Source organism: Tamandua tetradactyla, chromosome 4, assembly GCF_023851605.1.
Source record: "Tamandua tetradactyla isolate mTamTet1 chromosome 4, mTamTet1.pri, whole genome shotgun sequence".
In the NCBI taxonomy this organism is placed as follows: Eukaryota; Metazoa; Chordata; class Mammalia; order Pilosa; family Myrmecophagidae; genus Tamandua; species Tamandua tetradactyla.
Window position 1 is genome coordinate 62,742,559 of NC_135330.1, and position 24,709 is coordinate 62,767,267.

A 24,709-nucleotide genomic window follows, 5' to 3' on the forward strand; every position below is an offset into this window, starting at 1 on the left:
GAAGGCAAGTAATTTTTACAGTCACACAACTGGAACGTGGTGGAGTTTTGGAGGATTCAGGTCAGTCTGACTTCATATCTCCTTTTCTTTCCATTACATCATACTGTCTCTAAGGAAAAAAACTACACTAAACTTTATTTCCATTGATCATTTATAACTTTTTCACCAAAATCAAGTATAGAATTGATCCCTGGCATCATTGAACATTGCAGTTCCCCCCTGCCTGCCTTGAGTAAACAAAGTTTATTAAAATAAATGTGCTTGCTTCAGCAGCACATATACTAAAATTAGAACGATACAGAGAAGATCAGCATAGCCCCTGCGCAAGGATGACATGCAAATTCGTGAAGCATTCCATTTTTAAAAACTAAATAAATAAAATCTAATAAACACATACACAAAATGTTCTTCTAGAAAAAAACAGAGAATCTTCCCATAAGACCCAAGACCCCAGACAAAGAAGAGTTGATGAGATGAAACCCTCTAGCCTTCATGTGAAACAGAAAGCAGCAAGGCTCAGGCACAGGCCCTGGGGCTGGAAGACAATGGGAAGCTCATTTGTCCAAGTCATACTTTCCAAGCTGACTTCAAAGTACCACCATTTAAAACCTCCTATAACAGCAACCTCCTACCTACAGGCATGGCCTATTACATTTGAGACAGTTCTGTATATTTAAAAAGACAATTTATAAGAGGCAAAATGAGCTCAAAACCCAAGTACTTAGGGAAGAAATTCCCACTGTCAAAGATGCTTCATTTTCCAAAAGGTCCACACAGAAAGGAACCATTTGAGTATTATCACTTTCCATTAGTCTGAAGAGCCAAATGAATTCAATACCAAAAAAGCAAAAATAAAAAAAATCAAGAAATCTGAATTTCAGGGAAAATAAAGCCCGCTTCTAGGGGGAAAAAAAAATAACATCTATGTTCATGTAAATCCTGGCAGCCTCTACCAGTGATTCTGGCCTGTAGGACCATAACACTAAGGACGCTGGTGCAGACTCAGCCCAGGACAAACCCACATCCCTTTCCCCTCAGCAGTCGACAGCACACTCACTCTCAGAGAATGTGGACAGCAAACCTGGCTATGCATGCATTCGAGGTGTGAACTTCATGGAAACTCCAGTTCTCTGCATATATGTCCAGCTGTTTTCCTAGGTGGCTGGTTCAGGCTGCCTCATGTTCATGCAAGTTCTTACTGACAGATAGTTGCAAGCAACACTCTCATGCATGTCAGCAAGGCTTCTTCTATATTTATCAGCCCAAATCCATAAAGTTATTAAAAATAGATGTTTTTCCTTTTAAAATTGATTAAAAAGTTAAAATTGAGTAAAACAACTGAAAACAATGAACACTGATAATGGTGAGGGAAGAATGTGATCAAAAAGGTAGTATAAACTGGAACAGCCTTGACATGTGAACTTCAGCAGTTTCTACCCAGTTTTAAATGTTAATGCCCTGTCTCCCTAATTCCACTTGTAGCAATCTATCAGATTCATACTAGCCTAAGTACTCAGAAGGCTAACAGTCAGTACAGTGGACTAAGCAGAATGGATAGTATTATTTATTTATTTTTATTTATTTAAACTTGTCTATTTATACCAAACACACTGCAACACTGTTTAAAGATTAAAACAAACATTAAAAAATAAATTTTAAAGCTTAAAACCTCATGTACCAGAAACACAACAGGAACTCAAAAACAGAGCTGAAACCAAACGACCCAGGAGTTTTCAGAACCATGGATTATCAGAATTCAACATATGATATACGGGTCAGCAGGGGAACCCACATGCTCTTGCTGGGGTGACGAAGGACTACCATGCTGAGAAACAGGGTCCAGAATACCTCTCTACCACATCTCAGAGACATAAAAGGGAAACTGTCAGTCTGTCTGGACATTTGGGTAGAAAAAAGGTTATCTATGAGAAATCAGAACCCCAAGTCTATGCTACACACTGTAATAAAGCCTGGATTACCTCACACTGCACCCACAGCTGGGAGTCCTAGGGCTAAAACTAGTCTGAACCATATGAAACTTTATGGTACATGCCACAGGCAAACTCAAAACCACCACACTGAAGATGTTTCATCAACTAGGGACCAAAGGGACTCGCCCCAAAAAACTCCAACAATAGATAAGCTCACACAAGAGGAAATTAAACACCATGAGAGATGATTTAGAGTATGCCTATATTTTTAAAGCAATAAAAAAAAGGGAAGAGATACTAGCAGACATGAGTAAGAAACTATTTTAAATGAATAGAAATATTTCAAAATGAACCAGATAGACTTTCTAGAAATGAAAAAGGCAGACACTGAAAACAAAACAAACATGCAAAAAGATTACTCAATAAACAGGTAAAAACTAAAAAGATAACTTTCAACTTAAAATTAAATACTCATTTTTTTCTCTACCACCTTATAAAGACAGAGCGTGAGGTGGTGGAAGGTGTTCTTCTGTGGAATTAAAGACTCCTCCTTGAAAGGGGGATCCTGGTTGCAAAAGCTGAGGAACTGAGAGGCAGAGAACTGGAGACCATCTGGCTGGTGCAAACAGTGTAATGCGGAAGCCCAGAGCCCTCATGAACACACGAATTGGGGAGACAGGGAGACAGGGACCAGGATGTAAGTCAAGCCACCTTGAGTGTGCTACCCTCACCAGTACAGCCTGGTGACCCACAACTCACCCTACACCCCATGTACCTGAACCCTGTTGCCCATCCATCCACCCCTGCCCCACACTCCAAGCACCCCTGCCCTGCCATAACCCTCTCCACGTGTGTACTTGTCCCATACCCCTACCCCAAGCATGCACACACCTGCCTCAGTCCAACTCAGATCTCCTGCAAAAATGCAGTCTCACCCTGCCCCTCCCAAGCCCTACCTGCCCATTCCTGCCCCCTGCAGGCAGTTGCCCCAACATAAATGCTGCGGACCCCTAACTCCATACTCAGGCTACACGTACTCCCAGCCCATACAGTTGCACAACCCCATCCCACCCACCCTGAGCTCTGCACACGTGTATTATCAGTTTATAGCCCTTCCTCATCTGTGCATGCACATGCCCACAGTACTGTCCCAAGCTCTGGGCAAGCACTGACCTGCTCAGCCAGGCCACATCTGCCCCCAGCCCATGAAGTCACAACACCAACCCACTGCCCTGAGCTCTGGGCATGTGCACAAAGGGCCCTGCACCCTAGACCAGCACACACTAGAGCCACCCCACCAGACCCATGCACCTGCACAGCCCCAAGCTCCTCATCACTGCATGCCCACACTTACAGACACCAGAGCAGCATCCCCAACCTGTGCTTATACCTGTGCTGCAAAACATCACCACACTGTCATACCCTGCCCCATGCCCTGCATCCTGCTCCATATCAATCGCACAAAAATAAGGCTTTACACTACTGAAGGAAATCAATTTCCAAAGTAAGTCAATCAAGATATTTACATGCCACAAAGACAGGAGAAGATCACCAAGCATACCATGATGCAGACAGATAAAGTGCAGCCTAATGACCAAAATAAAATACCAGAGGAGACACAGACACTGGAACAACTAATCAAAGCTGTTCATGTAACTCACTAAATAAAATAATGGGATGGTTAATGATGTAAAAGAGATCAAGAAGACATTAGAAGGGCATAAAGAAGAATTTGAAAGAATAATTAGAAAAAGAGTGATATCACAGAAATGAAAGATGCTGTAGACAAAATAAAAAACATACTAGAGACACACAAAAGCAGATTTGAAGAGGCAGAAGAGAGAATAAGTGAACCAGAGAACAGAACAACTGATTTCAAATACTCAAAACAGCAAGTGGCAAAAAAGATGGAAAAAATTGAATTAGATGGCAGGGAAACGATGGACAAAACAAAGCACCCAAATATGAGAATCCTAGAAGGAGTGTCCTAGAAGGAGAAGAAGATTAAAAGGCTGGGAAGATTAGTTGAGGATATAATGCGGGAAAACTTCCCAACCCTTATAAAGGATATAAATATACAAGTCAAAGAAGTTCAACAAATTCCAAACAGAAGAAATTCAAATAGGCCTTCCCCAAGACACATATTAATCAGTCTGTCAAATGTTGAAGAGAGGCAGAAAATCCTGAAAGCAGCAAGAGAAAAACAACCTACTACATACAAGGGAAACCACTTGTATAAGACAGAGTTCGACTACTCAACTAGCACTACGGAGGCAAAATGTCAGTGGTATTATATATTTAAATCCTGAAAGATAAAGTCTTTCAACCAAGAATTCTGTAACCAGCCAAATGGTCCTTCAAAACTGAGGGAGAGAAGATGGGAAGCACAGAATCTGCATGCAGTAAGTGCTTCCTTTTCTAGAATTAGTCCACGAGGAGAATATGGTGAAGTCTAAAGCCAAATTGCTCCTAACTAGATCACTGCTTAGAGGATATCGGCAGCCTAACAGGGAGAAAAGCCCACTTTGAAAACAACAGCTGCTATCCCCACTCCACATGTGCTTTGTGCCACTTGTTTCTGTGAACATTGAAGAAATTTGACTGAGGTATCCTAACTCATTCAATCTTAATTCGACCAATGGCATCTAATAATGAGGAAACTAAGCAGAATATCAGATATAGGCTATGGCCAGAGACCAGATTTTTAAAACTGACTAGCCAGGTTCCTGGCAGCTAAGTGAGGTGTGGAATTTTGTTCATCCTCCAGCGCAGCTAATAAATAGCCAGGAACAGTACAGAACAATTGCTGGGGACACATCAGTGACCAGACACACAGCATATACCAGTCTGGACAAGGTGAATCAGCTGCAATCCCACCCAGAACTGTAAATCCCAAAGCCATGGAGGGTGGCACCCCTACCCCACGGGCTGGTTCCTGGAGAGGAAAGGAAAGAGACTTTACTAGCAGCAGGGGCTGAACTCAACCAAGCTCCAACTATGGAAGTAATGAACAAATTCTGACTACTGAGCCCCCAGCTCAGATAAACACCAAATAAAAGTTAAAGGTACTAATTTTTCCCCCGGCACAAAAGGGGCAGGGATGACAGGGCAAAAAAACAGAGGTTTTTTGAGATCAGACTGTTGGGTAGCTGATGGCTGGCTAGCTGATGGCTGGGGGTAAGTAGCCGTACTGAGTCAGTTACACAGATACACAGCACACAGCACACAGCACGCAGCTCAGGAGACAACCCTCAGGGGTGAGTGGAAGGCATCCGCTTTATTGAGGAAGTGCACAGGCTTATATAGGCTGGGAGCATGCAGGGACACGTGTCTGATGGGGATTGGTGGCCGCTGTTGCTAGGGCGGAGGGCAAATTTACGTGTTGGGCTGGGACTGGTCACCGTTGATGCTAGGGAGGAAGGCAGATTTAAGGTTAGCACTTTTGGAGGCCATTTTGTGCTGCCCTGCATCAGCCACGGCAACCATGTTGGCAATATTTTATGGCTTCTCCATCAATTCCTCCTTTTTTGTTTTTTAGCTTTCCGGGTAACTGTGCCTATCTTAGGTTGCCTCCTCCGGAGGTCTTACCCATCTTTGGCTATCAGCTAAGCCACTGGAAGCGAGCGGCAGCAGCGCCTGTCTTAGGTTGCCTCCCCGGGAGGTCTTACCCATCATTGGCTGCCTGCTGATCATCACACAGGAGGACTGAGATGTGCAGCTTAGGCTGGCTAGTATGGAGACCGTGGAGATGTAGGTGATGCAACTTTATGACAAAGCCAAAACCCAGACAATGGTGGTGTTGGTTGCATGAGTTGGGAGTGTATGCGGGAGTGTATGAGGTGGGAGTGTATGTGAGGGGAGGTAGGTCAGGGGGTTCTTGGCAACGTGTGTTTCAGCTCGCGATAAACTTCTCCAGCGTTTAATCTTCTTTTAGCCACTCCTGCAATGAATCTTAAGCAAACGATTTAGCGGGAATTGATGAAACAGGAGGGTGGGGATAAGAGAGGATATGGAGGCAGGGGAGGCTCGGGTTCGGAAAGGGGAGGTTTGGGTTCGGAAGCAGGCAGAGGATCGGGTGCGGAGGTGGGGTGTGGGGAGGTTGAAGCTGGTGTGGCAGGCGAAAGTGAAAGCACTTCAGAAGGGGCTCCCATGAGGCATGCATGTATCGCAAGGAGGGTGGGAACAAGACCTAGAGGAAAGGTTTTTCCCTCGTGTTCCTCAGCGGTGCGAACGCGCTGAAGGAGTTTGGACCAAGTATTTGGGTCCCATATCGAGGCAGTTTCGAGCCAGGTGTTGGATCGCTTAAGGACTTCCCAGTACTCATGTAAGGTTTTCTCAGGGATTTTGACCCGCCTTGCGGCCAATAAGGCGTGGATGGCTCGAGCCTAAGCCATGAAATCAGAGGAGGGAGTGTTGCCCATGATAAGGAGAATTTAGAGGGGGCGGTATGCACAGAGAAACCGCCAAGGGGGCCACTTTCTGAGATGGGGGTGGCTGTCACTGAGAACGACCAAAGGGGGTGACTATCACTGAGACGGGGGTGGCTGTCACAGAGAACCACCAAAGGGGGAGGGGTGGCCCCATGTTGGGCGCCACTTGTTGGGTAGCTGATGGCTGGTTAGCTGATGGCTGGGGGTAAGTGGCCATACTGAGTCAGTCACACAGACACACAGCACATGGCACACGACTCAGGAGACAACCCTCAGGGGTGAGTGGAAGGCGTCCGCTTTATTGAGGAAGTGCACAGGCTTATATAGGCTGGGAGCACGCAGGGACACATGTCGGATGGGGATTGGTCACCGTTGTTGCTAGGGTAGGAGGCAGATTTAAGGCTAGCACTTTCGGCAGCCATTTTGTGCTGCCCTGCATCAGCCACAGCAGCCATGTTGGCAATATTTTATGGCTTCTCCACTAGACAGCACAAAATATGTGAAAAGGTCTGGACCCTAAAAAACGGGGGCGGGGACACATAGGACCTGGGGATACATAGAGCAACATACCAACTAAAGCTCTTGATCAAAAAACCTGAGAAATAGGGGTCCTGCTCTGAAAAGGATATTTTTTTTTGCTTTGTTTCTACTGCTTAACAGCTCATTAGATACAACTGCAAGGCTTCTCAGGCTCCAACTGCCCCAGACAAGGGCAGAATTAAGCTTACCTGAGAGACAGAGAGCCTGGTCAAGTGAAAGGAGATAATTCCCTGTAGGTTGTGCCTTCCTGGGGACAGGGGTGAGGCCCAACTCAGGTGGAATCCCTCCCTCAAGGAATTCAGACCCCAGAAACTGAAAAACTGAAGCAATTAAAGCCAGCCTACAACCTCTCTTCTGTCTCAACCATGCTCCCAGCAGGAAGAGTCGCTGAAGTTAAAGGTACCACATCACCTTATGCTGGTGAGACCCAAAGGCAGAAAAGCACCACATACTGGGCAGGACAGGAAAAACACAGAGTCTAGAGGCTTCATAGGAAAGTCTTTCAACCTGCTGGGTCTCACCCTCAGGGAAAACTGATGAAAGTGACTCATTCCTTCTGAGAAGAGGCCAGTCTGGCCTGGGAATATCTGACTGGGGTCTACAATATCTAAGTAGACCCTCCTAAGACAAAAAAGGGGGCTCCATAAAGGCAGTTCAAGAAACAAGAAAACAAGAATTGAAAAATTCTGATCCGTTAAACAAAACTTATGCTAGAGGTCTAGAATAAACTGAACTGAATGTCAAAGAACAAACAGAAAACAAAGTCATCCAGCAAAAAAATCCTAGGTAAAAGAGTGAAAACAATCTCCACAATAAACTAATTAAGGAAATCAAATGCCTAGACACTAGTAAAAAATAACAAATCATACTGGGAAAATTGAAGATATGACCCAAAGGAACAAAACACCAGTTCAAATGAGATACAGGAGCTGAAACAACTACTTCAGGATGTTCAAACAGACTTTGAAAATCTCATCAAAAATCAAATCAATGAACTGAGGGAGGATATAAGGAAGACAATGGGCAAACAAAAAGAAGAAATCAAAAGTTTCTGAAAAGTTTGTGAAAGAACAAATCACAGAACTAATGGGTATGAAAGGCACAGCAGAAGAGATGGAAAAAAAAACGGGAATATGCTATGCTAGATTTAAAGAGGCAGAAGAGAAGATTAGCGAAATGGTGGACAGGACATCTGAAATCCAACAAGCTAAAGAAAAGATAAGGAAAAGAATGGAAAAATATGAGCAGGACTTGGGGAATCGAATGACAACATGAAGTGCATGAATATACATGTTGTGGGTGTCCCTGAAGGAGAAGAGAAGGGAAAAGGAGGAGAAAAAATTATGGAGGAGATTATCACTGAAAATTCCCCAACTCTTATGAAAGACTTAAAATTACAGATTCAAGAAGTGCAGCGTACCCCAAACAGAACAGATCCAAATAAACATACTCCAAGACACTTATGAATCAGAATGTCAGATGTCAAAGAGAAAGAGAACTGAAAGCAGCAAGAGAAAAGTAATCCATCACATACAAGGGAAGCCCAATAAGACTATGTTTAGATTTCTCAGCAGAAACATAAAGGCAAGAAGACAGTGGTATGATATATTTAAGATTCTAAAAGAGAAAAACTACCAACCAAGAATTTTATATCCAGCAAAATCATCCTTCAATTTTGATGGTGAAAAAAAAAAAAAAAAGACACACACACACAAAAAAGCGGGGGAAATTAAAACACTTTCAGACAAAATAATCACTGAGAGAATTTGTGACCAAGTGATCAGGTCTGCAAGAAATACTAATAGGAGCACTAGAGGAAGACAGGAAAAGGTAGGAGAGAGAGGTGTGGAGAAGAGTGTAGAAATGAAGACTATCAGTAAACGTAAAAGGAGAAAAAAGTTAGATATGGCATATAAAATCGAAAAGACAAAATGGTAGAAGTACAGCCCTTTCAGTTATAACACTAAATGTTAATGGATTAAAATCCTCAATCAAAGACACAGACTGACAGAATGGATTAAAAAACAGGATTGATCTATATGCTCATCTACAGGAGACACATTTTAGACCTAACAACAAACACAGATTGAAAATGAAAGGTCGGGAAAAGATATTTCCTGCAAACAACAATCAGAAAAGAGCAGGAGTAGCTATATTAATATCCAAAAACTTAGACTTCAAATATAAAACAATCAAAAGAGACAAAGAAGGACACTATGTATTAATAAAAGGAACAATTCAACAAGAAGACACAATAATCATAAATATTTAGGCACATAGATAGAGTGCTCCAAAATACATGAGGCAAACACTGAAAAAAGAAATAGACACCTCTACCATAATAGTTGGAGATTCTCCACTCTCATCAATGGATGGAACATCTAGACAGAGGATCAATAAAGAAACAGAGAATTTGAATAATACAATAAATAAACTATACTTAACAGGTATCTATAGAACATTACACCCCACACAGCAGGATATCCCTTTTTCTCATGGATCATTCTCAAGGATAGACCAAAGCAAGTCCTAATAAATTTTAAAAGATTGAAATCATGCAAAGCACTTTCTTGGATCATAAAGGAATGAAGTTTGAAGTCAATAACAGGCAGAGGGCCAGAAAATTTACAAACATATGGAGGCTCAACAATACACTCTTAAACAACCAGGCGGTCAAGGAAGAAATTACAAGAGAATTCGGTATATATCTTGAAGCAAATGAAAATAAAAACACAACATATTAAATTTATGGGAGGCAGCAAAGGCAGTGCTAAGAGGGAAATTTATTGCCCTAAACGCCTATATCAAAAAAAGAAGAAAGAGCAAAAATCAAGGAATTAATTGTTCACTTGGAAGAACTAGAGAAAAATCAGCAAGCTAACCCCAAAGCAAGCAAAAGGAAAGAAATAACAAAGATTAGAGAGGAAATAAATGAAATTGAGAACATGAAAATAATCAAGAAAATCAACAAAACCAGAAGTTGGTTCTATGAGGAAATCAATAAGATTGATGGACCCTCACCTAGCAGATCAACAAAAAGAAAAACAGAGAGGATACAAATAAATAAAATCAGAAATGGAAGAGGAAACGTAACCACTGACCATGCAGAAGTAAAGGAGGTAATGAGAAGATATTATGAACAACTTTAGGCTAATAAACTAGACAATGTAGATGAAATGGACAACTTTCTAGAAAGGCATGAACAACCAACGTTGACTTGAGAAGAAACAGACGACCTCCATAAACTAATCACAACTAAAGAAATCGAATTAGTCATTAAGAAGCTCCCAAAAAAGAAAAGTCCAGGACCAGATGGCTTCACATGTGAATTCTACCAAGCATTCAAGAAAGAATTAGTAACAATCCTGCTCAAACTCTTCAAAAAAACTGAAGAGGAGGGAAGGCTACCTAACTCATTCTATGAAGTCAACATCACCCTCATACCAAAGCCAGACAAAGGTACTAAAAGAAAAGAAAATTACAGATCAATCTCTCTAATGAATACAGATTATATAAATATTATATAAATATAAAATCCTCAACAAAATTCTTGCAAATTGAATCCAGTAGAACATTAAAAGAATTATACACCATGACCAAGTAGGATTTATCCGAGGAATGCAAGGATGGTTCAACATAAGAAAATCCATTCATGTAATATACCATATCAACAAATCAAAGCAGAAAATCCACATGATCAGCTCGATAGATGCAGAAAAGGCATTTGACAAAATTTAACATTTCTTGTTGAAAACACTTCAAAGGATAGGAATAGAAGGGAATTTCCTCAACATGATAAAAGGAATATTTGAAAAACTCACAGCTAACATCATCCTCAGTGGGGAAAGACTGAAAGCTTTCCCCCTAAGATCAGGAACAAGGCAAGGATGCCCACTGTCACCATTGCTATTCAACATTGTGTTGGAAGTTCTATCTGGAGGAATTTGACAAGAAAAAGAAATACACAGCATCAAAATTTGAAAGGAAGAAATAAAACTCTCGCCATCTTCAGATGATATGATACTTTATGCCAAAAACCCTGAAAGATTCACAGCAAAACTACTAGAGCAAAGTGGCAGGTTTTAATATCAACGTTCAAAAATCTGTAGTGTTTCTATACGCTGGTAATGAGCAATCTGAGGAGGAAATCAAGAAAAAAATTCCATTTACAATTGCAACCAAAAGAATAAAATATTTAGGAATAAATTTAACTAAGGATACAAAAGACCTATGTACAGGAAACTATAAGAAATTGCTAAAAGAAATCACAGAAGACCTAAATAAATAGAAGAGCATACGGTGTTCATGGATTGGAAGACTAAATATAGTTAAGATGTCAACTCTACCTAAATTGATATACAGATTCAATGCAATACCAATTAAAATCACAAAAACTTACTTTGCAGAAATAGAAAAACCAATAATCAAATTTATCTGGAAAGACAGGATGCCCTGAACAGTTAAAAATATCCTGAGAAAGAAAAATGAAATGGGAAGTCTCACACTACCTGACTTTAAGGCATATTACAAAGCTACAATGGTCAAAACAGCATGGTACTGGCATAAAGACAGATATACTGACCAATGGAATCAAATAGAGTGTTCAGATACAGACTTATCTATATATTTATATAGGTTCAGATATCTACCTCTCATCTATGGACAACTGATCTCTGATAAGGCAGTCAAGCCAACACACCTGGGACAGAACGGTCTTTTCAATAAATGGTGCCTGGAGAACTGGATATCCACATGCAAAAGAATGAAAGAGGTTCCATATCTCACACCCTATACAAAAATTAACTCAAAATGGATCAAAGGCCTAAACATTAGATCTAAGACCATAAAGCTGTTAGAAGAAAATGTAGGGAAATATCTTATAAAACTTGCAATAGGAGGTAGTTTCCTAGATTTAACACCCAAAGCACACACATTGAAGAAAGAAACAGATAAATGGAATTACCTGAAAATTAAACACTTTTTGTACTTCAAAGACCTTTATCATGAAAATAAAAAATCAGCGTACACAATGGGAGACAATATTTGGAAACAACATATCAGATAAGGGTCTAGCATCCAGAATATACAAAGAGATTGTTCAACTCAACAACATAAAGACAAACAACCCAATTACAACATGGGCAAAAGACGTGAATACACACTTCTCAGAAGAGGAAATACAAATGTTTAAAAGGCACAAGAAAAGATGCTCAACTTCCCTGGCTATTAGGGAAATGCAAACCAAAACCACAATGAGATATCATCTCATACCCACCAGAATGGCCATTATCAATAAAACAAAAAACGACACGTGCTGGAGAGAAAGCGGCACACTTAGCCACTGTTGGTGGGAATGTAAAATGGTTCAACCACTATAGGAGGCAGTTTGGCAATTCCTCAGGAAGCTAAGGATAGAATTGTCATATGATCTGACAATGCTATTGCTAGGTATGTATTCAGAAGACATGAGGCAAGGACACAAATGGACATTTTCACACCAACGTTTCTCACAGCATATTTGCAACTGCCAAAAGATGGAAACAGCCAAGATGTCCATCAACAGAAGGGTGGCTAAATAAGTTGTAATATATACATACAATGGAATATTATGCCTCTGAAATATTAAGTATTAAAGAAAAGACCACACAACCACATTAAATGTACACAGGAATTATTAAATGTGTCTCAACTTCATAAACATTAGCAAGTGAAAAAATGTGTAACTCAGGCTTGAGGAAATTGGATATCTGCAAAGAAAAGAGGTAGGAATAAAAAAATTATATCAATGCTATCAGGTTGGTGAGATTATAGATGATTATGTTCTTCTTTTTGGCTTCCTAGATCTTCTTTTCTTAAAATTGTATTTATTGGTCCAATAACAAAAGTGTACATGGGAAAAATTCCTTCAAGTATGTGGCATTTTTATCCCCCCAGAAAAGTAAATCTACATCTATAAACTCCATCAAGTTGGTTGAGCTGTTTCAAGCCCCCTTTTCAAATGATAAAGTACAAAGCTCTAAGGAGTTAGGTCACTTACTCAAACTCACATATACTGGTGTGTAGCTCAGCTTAGTGTATAAGATAGGAGGTCCTGAAGATCTGCTCTGGATTGACACACTAGCTTTGCACCATTTTCTCAGCCAATTTACCCCAAAGAAGTGAGTCTTAAGGTAAGCGTGTTCCCTGCCCTTACCTCTGCCAGACAGGAGTGCTTGTGAACATTCTCGCCTTTTTGCACACTGGGAGCCAGCTGCTGCAGGATACCCCTGCTGCTTGTCAGTGCTCTGGTCAGCCGAGCAAACTTGCCCAAGCCTGGAGCATATGGAAAAGAGAAAAGGCAGGTTCAACCACATCCCAAATGAGAACGGACATTTACATCGCAAATTACAGTATCCAAAACAGACATCCTCTTGGTCCTCCTGAGCTCCTATTATTCACTCTACATCCCAACAATCAAGACCCACTACTCAGAAACACACATTGATTCAATCAGATATATGTCGCAATTTACTTTTCCCATGTAGTGCACATTATCCTAACTATAGTGTTAAGTACATAGGGCAGATATTAGTACCATTTTACAAAAAGGAAATCTGAGGAATATAGAGCCTAGACAATTAGAAAGGGTCTAGGATCAGATTGCTCTGGGTCACACTGGCCCAAAGCTTTTCTGCCAAATAATACCAAGCAATCAAAACATTTCTCTGACTTCCTGACTTAGCTTAAGTTGTTCCCCATTCCCATGCTGTTCCATCTTGCAGAGATCAAGTTGGTTCTGGGTTTTAAATGGACAAGTTTGTCAAATAACCACACCAAGCATTACATTCTCCAAGGTCAATGGAATAATAAATCAATTCAAACCCCAGGTATGGTGGGGAGAAAGCACCAAAAAATCTTAGTCTGCTCCAGAATGGGGAATAGTATAGTTGGTGAACAGGTCCTCTTTGAACAGGAAACTCTAAGAGCCTGGTACTAAACTTGGAGTACAGGAATCTACATACAAATCCCATTTCTGCTTCCAGCTTGGTTTGTGATCGACAACAAGTTAAGTGTTCTGGGCTCAGATATCACCTGAAAAATGGAAATTAAAATATGCTATCTGCTTAGGCAGTCAGCTAAAGCTGAGAGGCTGCCTTGAGGCTTCTCCACCCACTGGACTAGTTCCTCCAGGAAAAGTATAACACTAATCTTTTTCCCATCCACTCATCCCTAACCCCAGAATCCAAGATGGATGCATGATCTTTACTGCTCTTAAAGGCCACCAAAGGCACTCATCCATTCTGATAACCAACAACCCATATGCATCAAGGTTATGACAATTGCAGTTGCCACATGAGACCTATAATAGCCTGTTGGGGCTCTCTAAACAGAGTATAGGGTTCAGGAGTTCAAAGACATGGATTCTGGGTTTGTATGGTAAATAAGAAGAGCACAATTTTTACATGACAGCTAGAAGTAGGACTAGACAATTTTATTTCTTGTCCTTTAGAGTTTAGAAGTACTCAGAGCCTTGTAGCAGAAATCTCATCTGCCAAATTTTACCCTGGAGCACCTTTCCAAGACAGACTTAGAATTCAAAGGACAAAAGAGTTAAGCAAAGAATGGTTTTTTACACAGGCTACTCATGAATCTGGGTAAATTTTTGTCAACACAGCAAGGACAGAAAATGAGTTCTTTTTTTTCATTCTTTTTTAAAAATCTCATTCATTTTTCTGGGCTTTTGTAAAAGGTAGTGGTGCTTTCATCCATCCCAATGCCATTAAGCAGAGAAACGGACTGCTGAGATTGGCTTGAAAGGAACTGTGTGGTGGTCTGGCCATGGAGAATTCATTAATGTTAACAGAAGGGGACAGCACAGATTCTGCAGGGTTCTCTGGCAACTCCCGCAAATGTGCTATTCATGAACATGCTCAGTGGAATCGTTTTATAGAACCATGGCCTAGAATTTTTTTAAAGTCTCTTTCAGAATCAGACACTTCTTCAGCTCAAAACAAAGCTGGAATTGAATTCTCCAAAGCTTATCAATAAAAGCAGAAAGTATATTTTTCAGTTAGAAAACAGTAGCACATGCAAACATCACCAAGGTCTCTGCATCAGATCTCCACCACCATCTCTCCAACCCATTCAACCCAGCACTGGTGAGGAGGAGGGGCAGACACCCCAAGCCCTGCCTGGCAGGGAGTTCAGAGCCCTAGTTCATCAAGCGATACAGCATAAAAGGATGAAAAAGGGGATCCTTAGAATTTCCCAGATTTGCTCTGATTCTCTTACCCAGAACGTGGCCCTTCAAGGAGCTGACTCTCAGGTGACTGAGTAAAGGGCATGGGAAGGTGAGTGAAGGTGGGCAGGCACTGTGAAATCCCCCATCACACCAAGATGACCAGACTCTAACTATCCTGAAGGAAGGTAAAAACTTGTTTACCAAGTTTCCACCACCATATTTTTCTTTCTGGATTCTAAAACACTTTTTCATAGGAATCATGTCTAGCTAGGTGTTATGAAATTAATTGTGTCCGCCTCCAAAGAGGTATATTCAAATTCTAATGTCTGGTCCAATGAATGCAACCTTATTTAGAAATATGATCTTTAAATTTGTTATTATTTAAGAAGAAGCAAAATTGGAATTGGATACAGCCTAATTCAATATGACTGGTGTCCTTACAAGAAAAGAAAATCAGACACAGACAGACAGACAGAGGGGAGAATGCCATGAGACAGGTGAGGGAAAGAGCCCCATGGATTGCTGACAACAAGTCACTTCCTGAAGCTAAGAGAGAGGCATGGAACAGATTTTCCCCTACAGGTTTCAGAAGAAGCATGGCCCAGCTGACATCCTATAAATGTGGCCACCAGAACTGTGAGAGAATAAATTTCTGTTTTAAGCCACCCAGTTTGTGATACTTCATTATAGCAGCTCTAGGAAACTAAGACACCAGAAGAAAGAATATATTCATTCATTTATTTGTTCATTCTATAAACATGACTACTATACACCAGACACAGTGCTATGTATCAGAGATTAAAAAAAGGACACAGTCCCTGGCCTCAGAGAGCAGGCTCTCTAGTAGGGAAGACCAACAAGTAAATTAAAAATCATGGACGGTACAGTGGGCTAAGTTCTTAGCAGAGAAAACTACAGGATGCTATGGCCATGACTGTCCAGAAATCTGGACATGACTAATTCAGGCTGGGAAATCAAGGAAGGCTTCCCCAAAGAGGTAATACTTGAGAAAATTTCTGAAAGATAAATAGAAGTTAGCTGAACCTAAGAAGGAAAGGAAGGATATTCTCACAGAAGGAAAGTACCCACAAAGGCAGGAAATTATAAAATGGAAACATGTCGGTGAAGAACAAGACATTCTAAATGACTGAAAAAATGGCACCTGGCTTGTGGGGGAGTGGGGAGGAGGATACAGAGAGTGACCAGAGGTAACACTAAAGAGGCTATCAGGAACCAGGTCCCTAAGAACTCAGTAATAAGTTAAGAGCTTTGAGCTTTACCCTGAGGCCCAGGGGAACCAGTGAAAGAGTTTAAATATGGTGAGGAGAGAGACACATAAGGCTATTTTCATTTTAGAAGGACAGAACTGCAGTGTAGTTAGTGGACTAAAAATATAAGGTAGACAGATAAAAGCCAGTAATATGAGTTAGAAGACTGCTGCAGTGTCACAGCCTGGACTGATGCTGTAGACAAGGAGGGCAGCTAGAGTAAGAATCAATAAGAGTTGGTGAATAATAGCTACAGAGAGAAAGAAGAGCCAATCCAGGCGGGTTCTTGATTTGGGTGACTGGGCAGACCTGCCATTCACTGAGATTAAAAGCACAGGAAGAGAAATAAATGGTCTTGGTGGACAATAATATATCTGGACCAAAATTGTCCTTTATTTCAGGGCTATCTATGAAGGAAACCTCCCTAGAAAAAAGTGAATGTCCTGTTTTCAAAAGGGCCAAATGGGAAGGGACAATCCAATAAGAACCTAGCTCAAGATGACCTCCCTAGGGGAAGCCTGATGGTCATCTTCCACATAAAAACAAGGTAGCTAGCGTACCCTCCTCCTTCAAGGAAGCCCTTTCCCAATACTACCTACCCCCAGCTGAACTGCTCACTCCCTCCTGTGTGCCCCCACTGTGCCTCAGGCAGACATCTATTAGAAGATTATTTATGCCTTATTGTTATTTTTTACCTGTCTGTCCAACCACCACCACCACCAATGGACATCTAAAGAGCAGGGGGTGCATCTCAGAAATTTCCTTATGTTCAACACTTAGCATAAGGCCAAACACCCAAAACCTACCCTATGAACATGTGTTGAATAAATGTGGATGGAAACAAACATTCTCCTCTCTCAATGCCCTTCTATCTGGTTTTCCAACAGAAACAAAGTCCCAGAAGAAAAGCTGCTCATCTCATAAATTCTGACTGTCATGGTTAGGGACAGGTGTCAACTTGGCCAAGTTGTGGTACCTGTTCATCTGATTGGGCAAGCGCTGGCCTGTCTGTTGCAATGAGGACATTTCATAGGATTAGGTCATGATCACGTCAGCTACATCCACAGCTGATTCCATTTGTAATCAGCCAAAGGGGAGTGTCTTCTGCAATTAGTGATGCTAAATCCAATCATGGGAAGCCTTTTAAGGAGGACTCAGAGGAGACAGGTTGCATTCCTGCTTTGGCTGGTGAGCCTCTCCTGTGGAGTTCATCCAGGCCATCCATTGGAGTCATCGGCTTCGCAGCCTGCCCTGTGGATTTTGGACTCTGCGTTCCTACGGTCACGTGAGACACTTTCATAAATTTTATATTTGCAAGTGTTCCCTGTTGATTCTGTTTCTCTAGAGAACCCTAACTAATACACTGACTGTTAAGTTTTAAGAGATATTTCTGTGCCTGTTTCTTTTGCCAGTCATGAGCTATATCACATCTGGAAGTTCTACACTGAAATAAGCTCAAATGGAGAGACCTCCACGGGTCTGTGAGTTCTGTCACAAACGTCACCAGCAAGGTAGGCAAAGACAGGGCTTCCTGAGCCATGGGAAGAACAAAAGCATTACTCATCAGGAAAACCAAGAGGGGTAAGTAGGAGAAGAAGGAAAAGAAGGGCAAAAGGAGGGGAACACAACAGAGAGTTACAATGTACCATTTACCAATCAGCTAAAAGTAGTTTTGATCCTTTCTCTACTCTCTGTAAAGACAATTGCTTCCCCCTTCCTTGACCCCACAAGGACTGCCAGATGTCAACTGGAGTGACACCACACACAAACATACACACACACACTCACACACCAGACTGCTTTAGCTTACACAGCCCTGTATTCTCTCTAAGCCAGAACAGATGGTTCTGTGATAAGTTAGAATTCTAGCTCCTCTAAGTCCAGGGATACCAGATAAAGACAGTCTGCAGGCCTGCTCACTGGGAAAGTATGCCCAGTCACTTAGAGGTCACAGCAGACTCTTGTATAATATCCTCCCCCTAGTGGAGAAACTGTGAGGCCAGTCTTGTCCTGAGATGTGGAGTCATAAACATCGAATAGGGAACAGTGGACACAGTGACAAGATGGGAAGTCAGGGTGGACTACTGTCTAAGTGTCCTCAAGTCTTCCTCCCAAGACCGTTTCCCTATCCATATATAAATAATCAAAAACATAACAGCCTGCAGGTCTGTGGCAAGCTGCAGATGCTGGTCTCCGTTCTGCAGGATGGGGTTTGTTAAAGTTGTCAAGAATCAGGCCTATTTGAAGAGATGCCAAATGAAATTTAGAAGAAGACAAGAGGGTAAAATCGATTACTATGTTAGGAAACGCTGGGTAATCCAGGCTAAAAATAAGTACAACACACCCCAATACAGGGTGATAGTTCATGTAACTAACAGGGATATCATTCGTCAGATTGCTTATGCCTGTATAGAAGGGGATATGATAATCTGCAGTTTATGCTCACGAACTTCCAAAGTATGGTGTGAACGTTGGCCTGACACATTATGCTGCTGCATATTGTACTGGCCTATTGCTGGCCCACAGGCTTCTCAATAAGTTTGGCATGGATAAAATCTATGAAGGCCAAGTGGAGGTGAAAGGAGATGCATAAAATGTGGAAAGTATTGATGGTCAACCTGGTGCCTTTACCTGCTATTTGGATGCAGGGCTTGCCAGAACTATCACTGGAAATAAAGCTTTTTGGGCTCTGAAGGGAGCTGTGGATGGAGGCTTGTCTATTCGTCACAGTAACAAACAATTTCCTGGTTATGATTCAGAAAGCAAGGAATTCAATGCAGAAGTACATCGGAAGCACATCATGTGTCAGAATGCTGCAGATTAAATGCGTTACCTAACAGAGGAAGATGAAGATGCTTAGAAGAAACAATTCTCTCAATACATAAAGAATATCATAACTCCAGACATGATGGAGGAGATGTTCAAGAAAGCCCATGCTACTATTCAAGAGAACACAGCCTATGAGAAAAAGCCTAAGAAAGAGGTTAAAAAGAAGAGGTGGGACTTCCGGAGAAGATGGCGGCTCAGTAAGACGCGCAGATCTTAGTTCCTCCTCCAGAACACCTACTAGGGGAGTGGAAATGATACAGAACAGCTCCCGGAGCCACGACAGAGATCAAAAAGACAGTGTACCCCATCTTGGAATGGCTGACTGGCTGGGAGAACCCGCTCTGGTGAGATCGCCGAGGGGCGCGGGCTTCCCCAGGCCAGGGCGGCAAGCAGACGGAGTCCCTCCCTTCCTCCTTCCTGGGCCAGCTGGGAGAACTGGGCAGGCGGTCCCCTCAAGCCGCGGTGGCTGGCGCGCTGCCCATGCGCAGCCCCCCGGACCAACTGGGAGATTTGGATCGGAGATCGGAGATCCCCAGACCGCGGAGAACGGTGACCGGGGTCCCTTCCAAACACGTGACTTCCCGGTCCGGCTGGGAACGGTGCACTCTCCCGGGCCGCGGCGGCTGGTGCCCTCCCACCACGCTTGGCGCCCCGGGTTGACTAGGAGATTCGGACGGGCGATCTCCTGGGCTGCGGCGGCCAGCAACCCTCCCCGCGTTCGGATCCCCGGGCCGGCTGGCACTCTTCCAAGCCGCTTCGGCTGGCGAACGTCCCCCACGGTGAGAGCTTTCCAAAGTTAAAGGACCCACACACCTTTTACTGGTGGGACCCGCAGAGAAACGTGTGCCACGAGCACCACCTACTGGGCAGGATAAGAAAAACAGAACCCAGAGATTTCACAGAAAAATCTTTCAACCTGTTGGGTCCAACACCCAGGGAAATCTGACTAAATGCCCAGACGCCAGCAGAAGATAACGGATCACGCTCAGAAAATTGAAAATATGGCCCAGTCAAAGGAACAAACCAATAGTTCAAATGAGATACAGGAGCTGAGACAACTAATGCTGAATATACGAACAGAAATGGAAAACCTCTTCAAAAATGAAATCAATAAACTGAGGGAGGACATGAAGAAGACATGGGCTGAACAAAAAGAAGAAATAGAAAAAAATGAAAAAACAAATCACAGAACTTATGGAAGTGAAGGATAAAGTAGAAAAGATGGAAAAAACAATGGATACCTACAATGATAGATTTAAAGAGACAGAAGATAGAATTAGTGATTTGGAGGATGGAACATCGGAATTCCAAAAAGAAACAGAAACTATAGGGAAAAGAATGGAAAATTATGAACAGGGGATCAGGGAACTGAAGGACAATATGAACCGCACAAATATACGTGTTGTGGGTGTCTCAGAAGGAGAAGAGAAGGGAAAAGGAGGAGAAAAACTAATGGAAGAAATTATCACTGAAAATTTCCCAACTCTTATGAAAGACCTAAAATTACAGATCCAAGAAGTGCAGCGCACCCCAAAGAGAATAGACCCAAATAGGCGTTCTCAAAGACACTTACTAGTTAGAATGTCAGAGGTCAAAGATAAAGAGAGGATCTTGAAAGCAGCAAGAGAAAAACAATCCATCACATACAAGGGAAACCCATAAGACTGTGTGTAGATTTCTCAGCAGACACCATGGAAGCTAGAAGACAGTGGGATGATATATTTAAATTACTAAAAGAGAAAAACTGCCAACCAAGACTCCTATATCCAGCAAAATTGTCCTTCAAAAATGAGGGGGAAATTAAAACATTCTCAGACAAAAAGTCACTGAGAGAATTTGTGACCAAGAGACCAGCTCTGCAAGAAATACTAAAGGGAGCACTAGAGTCAGATACGAAAAGACAGAAGAGAGAGGCATGGAGAAGAGTGTAGAAAGAAGGAAAGTCAGATATGATATATATAATACAAAAGGCAAAATGGTAGAGGAAAATATTATCCAAACAGTAATAACACTAAATGTCAATGGACTGAATTCCCCAATCAAAAGACATAGATTGGCAGAATGGATTAAAAAACAGGATCCTTCTATATGCTGTCTACAGGAAACACATCTTAGACCCAAAGATAAATATAGGTTGAAAGTGAAAGGTTGGGAAAAGATATTTCATGCAAATAACAACCAGAAAAGAGCAGGAGTAGCTATACTAATATCCAACAAATTAGACTTCAAATGTAAAACAGTTAAAAGAGACAAAGAACGGCACTATATACTAATAAAAGGAACAATTAAACAAGAAGACATAACAATCATAAATATTTACGCACCGAACCAGAATGCCCCAAAATACGTGAGGAATACACTGCAAACACTGAAAAGGGAAATAGACACATATACCCTAATAGTTGGAGACTTCAATTCACCACTCTCATCAATGGACAGAACATCTAGACAGAGGATCAATAAAGAAATAGAGAATCTGAATATTACTATAAATGAGCTAGACTTAACAGACATTTATAGGACATTACATCCCACAACAGCAGGATACACCTTTTTCTCAAGTGCTCATGGATCATTCTCAAAGATAGACCATATGCTGGGTCATAAAGCAAGTCTTAACAAATTTAAAAAGATTGAAATCATACACAACACTTTCTCCGATCATAAAGGAATGAAGTTGGAAATCAATAATAGGCGGAGTGCCAGAAAATTCACAAATACGTGGAGGCTCAAAAACACACTCTTAAACAACAACTGGGTCAAAGAAGAAATTGCAAGAGAAATTAGCAAATACCTCGAGGCGAATGAAAATGAAAACACAACATATCAAAACTTATGGGACGCAGCAAAGGCAGTGCTAAGAGGGAAATTTATTGCCTTAAATGCCTATATCAGAAAAGAAGAAAAGGCAAAAATGCAGGAATTAACTGTCCACTTGGAAGAACTGGAGAAAGAACAGCAAACTAATCCCAAAGCAAGCAAAAGGAAAGAAATAACAAAGATTAGAGCAGAAATAAATGAAATTGAAAACATGAAAACAATAGAGAAAATCAATAAGACCAGAAGTTGGTTCTATGAGAAAATCAATAAGATTGATGGGCCCTTAGCAAGATTGACAAAAAGAAGAAGAGAGAGAATGCAAATAAATAAGATCAGAAATGGAAGAGGAGACATAACTACTGACCTCACAGAAATAAAGGAGGTAATAACAGGATGCTATGAACAACTTTACGCTAATAAATACAACAATTTAGATGAAATGGACGGGTTCCTGGAAAGACATGAACAACCAACTTTGGCTCAAGAAGAAATAGATGACCTCGACAAACCAATCACAAATAAAGAGATTGAATTATTCATTCAAAAGCTCCCTAAAAAGAAAAGTCCAGGACCAGACAGCTTCACATGTGAATTCTATCAAACATTCCAGAAAGAATTAGTACCAACTCTCCTCAAACTCTTCAAAATAATCGAAGTGGAGGGAAAACTACCTAATTCATTCTATGAAGCCAACATCACCCTCATACCAAAACCAGACAAAGATATTACAAAAAAAGAAAACTACAGACCAATCTCTCTAATGAATATAGATGCAAAAATCCTCAATAAAATTCTAGCAAATTGTATCCAACAACACATTAAAAGAATTATACATCATGACCAAGTAGGATTCATCCCAGGTATGCAAGGATGGTTCAACATAAGAAAATCAATTAATGTAATACACCACATCAACAAATCAAAGCAGAAAAATCACATGATCATCTCAATTGATGCAGAGAAGGCATTTGACAAGATTCAACATCCTTTCCTGTTGAAAACACTTCAAAATATAGGAATACAAGGGAACTTCCTTAAAATGACAGAGGGAATATATGAAAAACCCACAGCTAATGTCATCCTCAATGGGGAAAAATTGAAAACTTTCCCCCTGAGATCAGGAACAAGACAAGGATGTCCATTATCACCACTATTATTCAACATTGTGTTGGAGGTTCTAGCCAGAGCAATTAGACAAGAAAAAGAAATACAAGGCATCAAAATTGGAAAGGAAGAAGTAAAACTATCACTGTTTGCAGACGATATGATACTATACGTCGAAAACCCGGAAAAATCCACAACAAAACTACTAGAGCTAATAAATGAGTACAGCAAAGTAGCAGGTTACAAGATCAACATTCAAAAATCTGTAGCATTTCTATACACTAGTAATGAACAAGCTGAGGGGGAAATCAAGAAATGAATCCCATTTACAATTGCAACTAAAAGAATAAAATACCTAGGAATAAATTTAACCAAAGAGACAAAAAACCTATATAAAGAAAACTACAAAAAACTGCTAAAAGAAATCACAGAAGACCTAAATAGATGGAAGGGCATACTGTGTTCATGGATTGGAAGACTAAATATAGTTAAGATGTCGATCCTACCTAAATTGATTTACAGATTCAATGTAATACCAATCAAAATCCCAACAACTTATTTTTCAGAATTAGAAAAACCAATAAGCAAATTTATCTGGAAGGGCAGGGTGCCCCAAATTGCTAAAAACATCTTGAAGAAAAAAAACGAAATTGGAGGTCTCGTGCTGCCTGACTTTAAGGCATATTATGAAGCCACAGTGGTCAAAACAGCATGGTATTGGCATAAAGATAGATATATCGACCAATGGAATCGAATAGAGTGCTCAGATATAGACCCTCTCATCTATAGACATTTGATCTTTGATAAGGCAGTCAAGCCAACTCACCTGGGACAGAACAGTCTCTTCAATAAATGGTGCCTAGAGAACTGGATATCCATATGCAAAAGAATGAAAGAAGACCCGTATCTCACACCCTATACAAAAGTTAACTCAAAATGGATCAAAGATCTAAACATTAGGTCTAAGACCATAAAACAGTTAGAGGAAAATGTAGGGAAATATCTTATGAAACTTACAATTGGAGGCAGTTTTATGGACCTTAAACCTAAAGCAAGAGCACTGAAGAAGGAAATAAATAAATGGGAGCTCCTCAAAATTAAACACTTTTGTGCATCAAAGAACTTCATCAAGAAAGACAGCCTACACAATGGGAGACAATATTTGGAAATGACATATCAGATAAAAGTCTAGTATCCAGAATTTATAAAGAGATTGTTCAACTCAACAACAAAAAGACAGCCAGCCCAATTACAAAATGGGAAAAAGACTTGAACAGACACCTATCAGAAGAGGAAATAAAAATGGCCAAAAGGCACATGAAGAGATGCTCAATGTCCCTGGCCATTAGAGAAATGCAAATCAAAACCACAATGAGATATCATCTCACACCCACCAGAATGGCCATTATCAACAAAACAGAAAATGACAAGTGCTGGAGAGGATGCGGAGAAAGAGGCACACTTATCCACTGCTGGTGGGAATGTCAAATGGTGCAACCACTGTGGAAGGCAATTTGGCGGTTCCTCAAAAAACTGAATATAGAATTGCCATACGACCCAGCAATA

At 41.1% G+C, this 24,709-nt stretch overlaps 1 protein-coding gene, 1 non-coding gene and 1 pseudogene across 7 annotated transcripts in view; 2 read left to right on the plus strand and 1 right to left on the minus strand.

Annotated features, from left to right (window-relative positions):
* The first annotated feature begins 257 nt into the window (after positions 1-257).
* LOC143681796 (U6 spliceosomal RNA) lies at positions 258-364 on the plus strand. The gene has a single exon (XR_013174855.1). It is a non-coding gene; the product is annotated as a U6 spliceosomal RNA (small nuclear RNA).
* A 12,338-nt stretch (positions 365-12,702) lies between these two features.
* Positions 12,703-24,709, minus strand: part of LOC143680933 (voltage-gated delayed rectifier potassium channel KCNH1-like) — a 60,579-nt gene continuing 48,572 nt past the window's right edge. For all 6 annotated transcript variants that reach the window (XR_013174257.1, XM_077157539.1, XM_077157540.1 and 3 more), the window contains one exon: positions 12,703-13,213. Coding sequence is in view for 4 of the 6 variants with exons in the window: in XM_077157539.1 (XP_077013654.1) it covers positions 13,047-13,213 (167 nt within the window). In the remaining 2 variants the exon portion in view is untranslated. The remainder of the gene's footprint in view (positions 13,214-24,709) is intronic.
* On the plus strand, positions 18,596-19,436 carry LOC143679192 (large ribosomal subunit protein uL18 pseudogene; annotated as a pseudogene).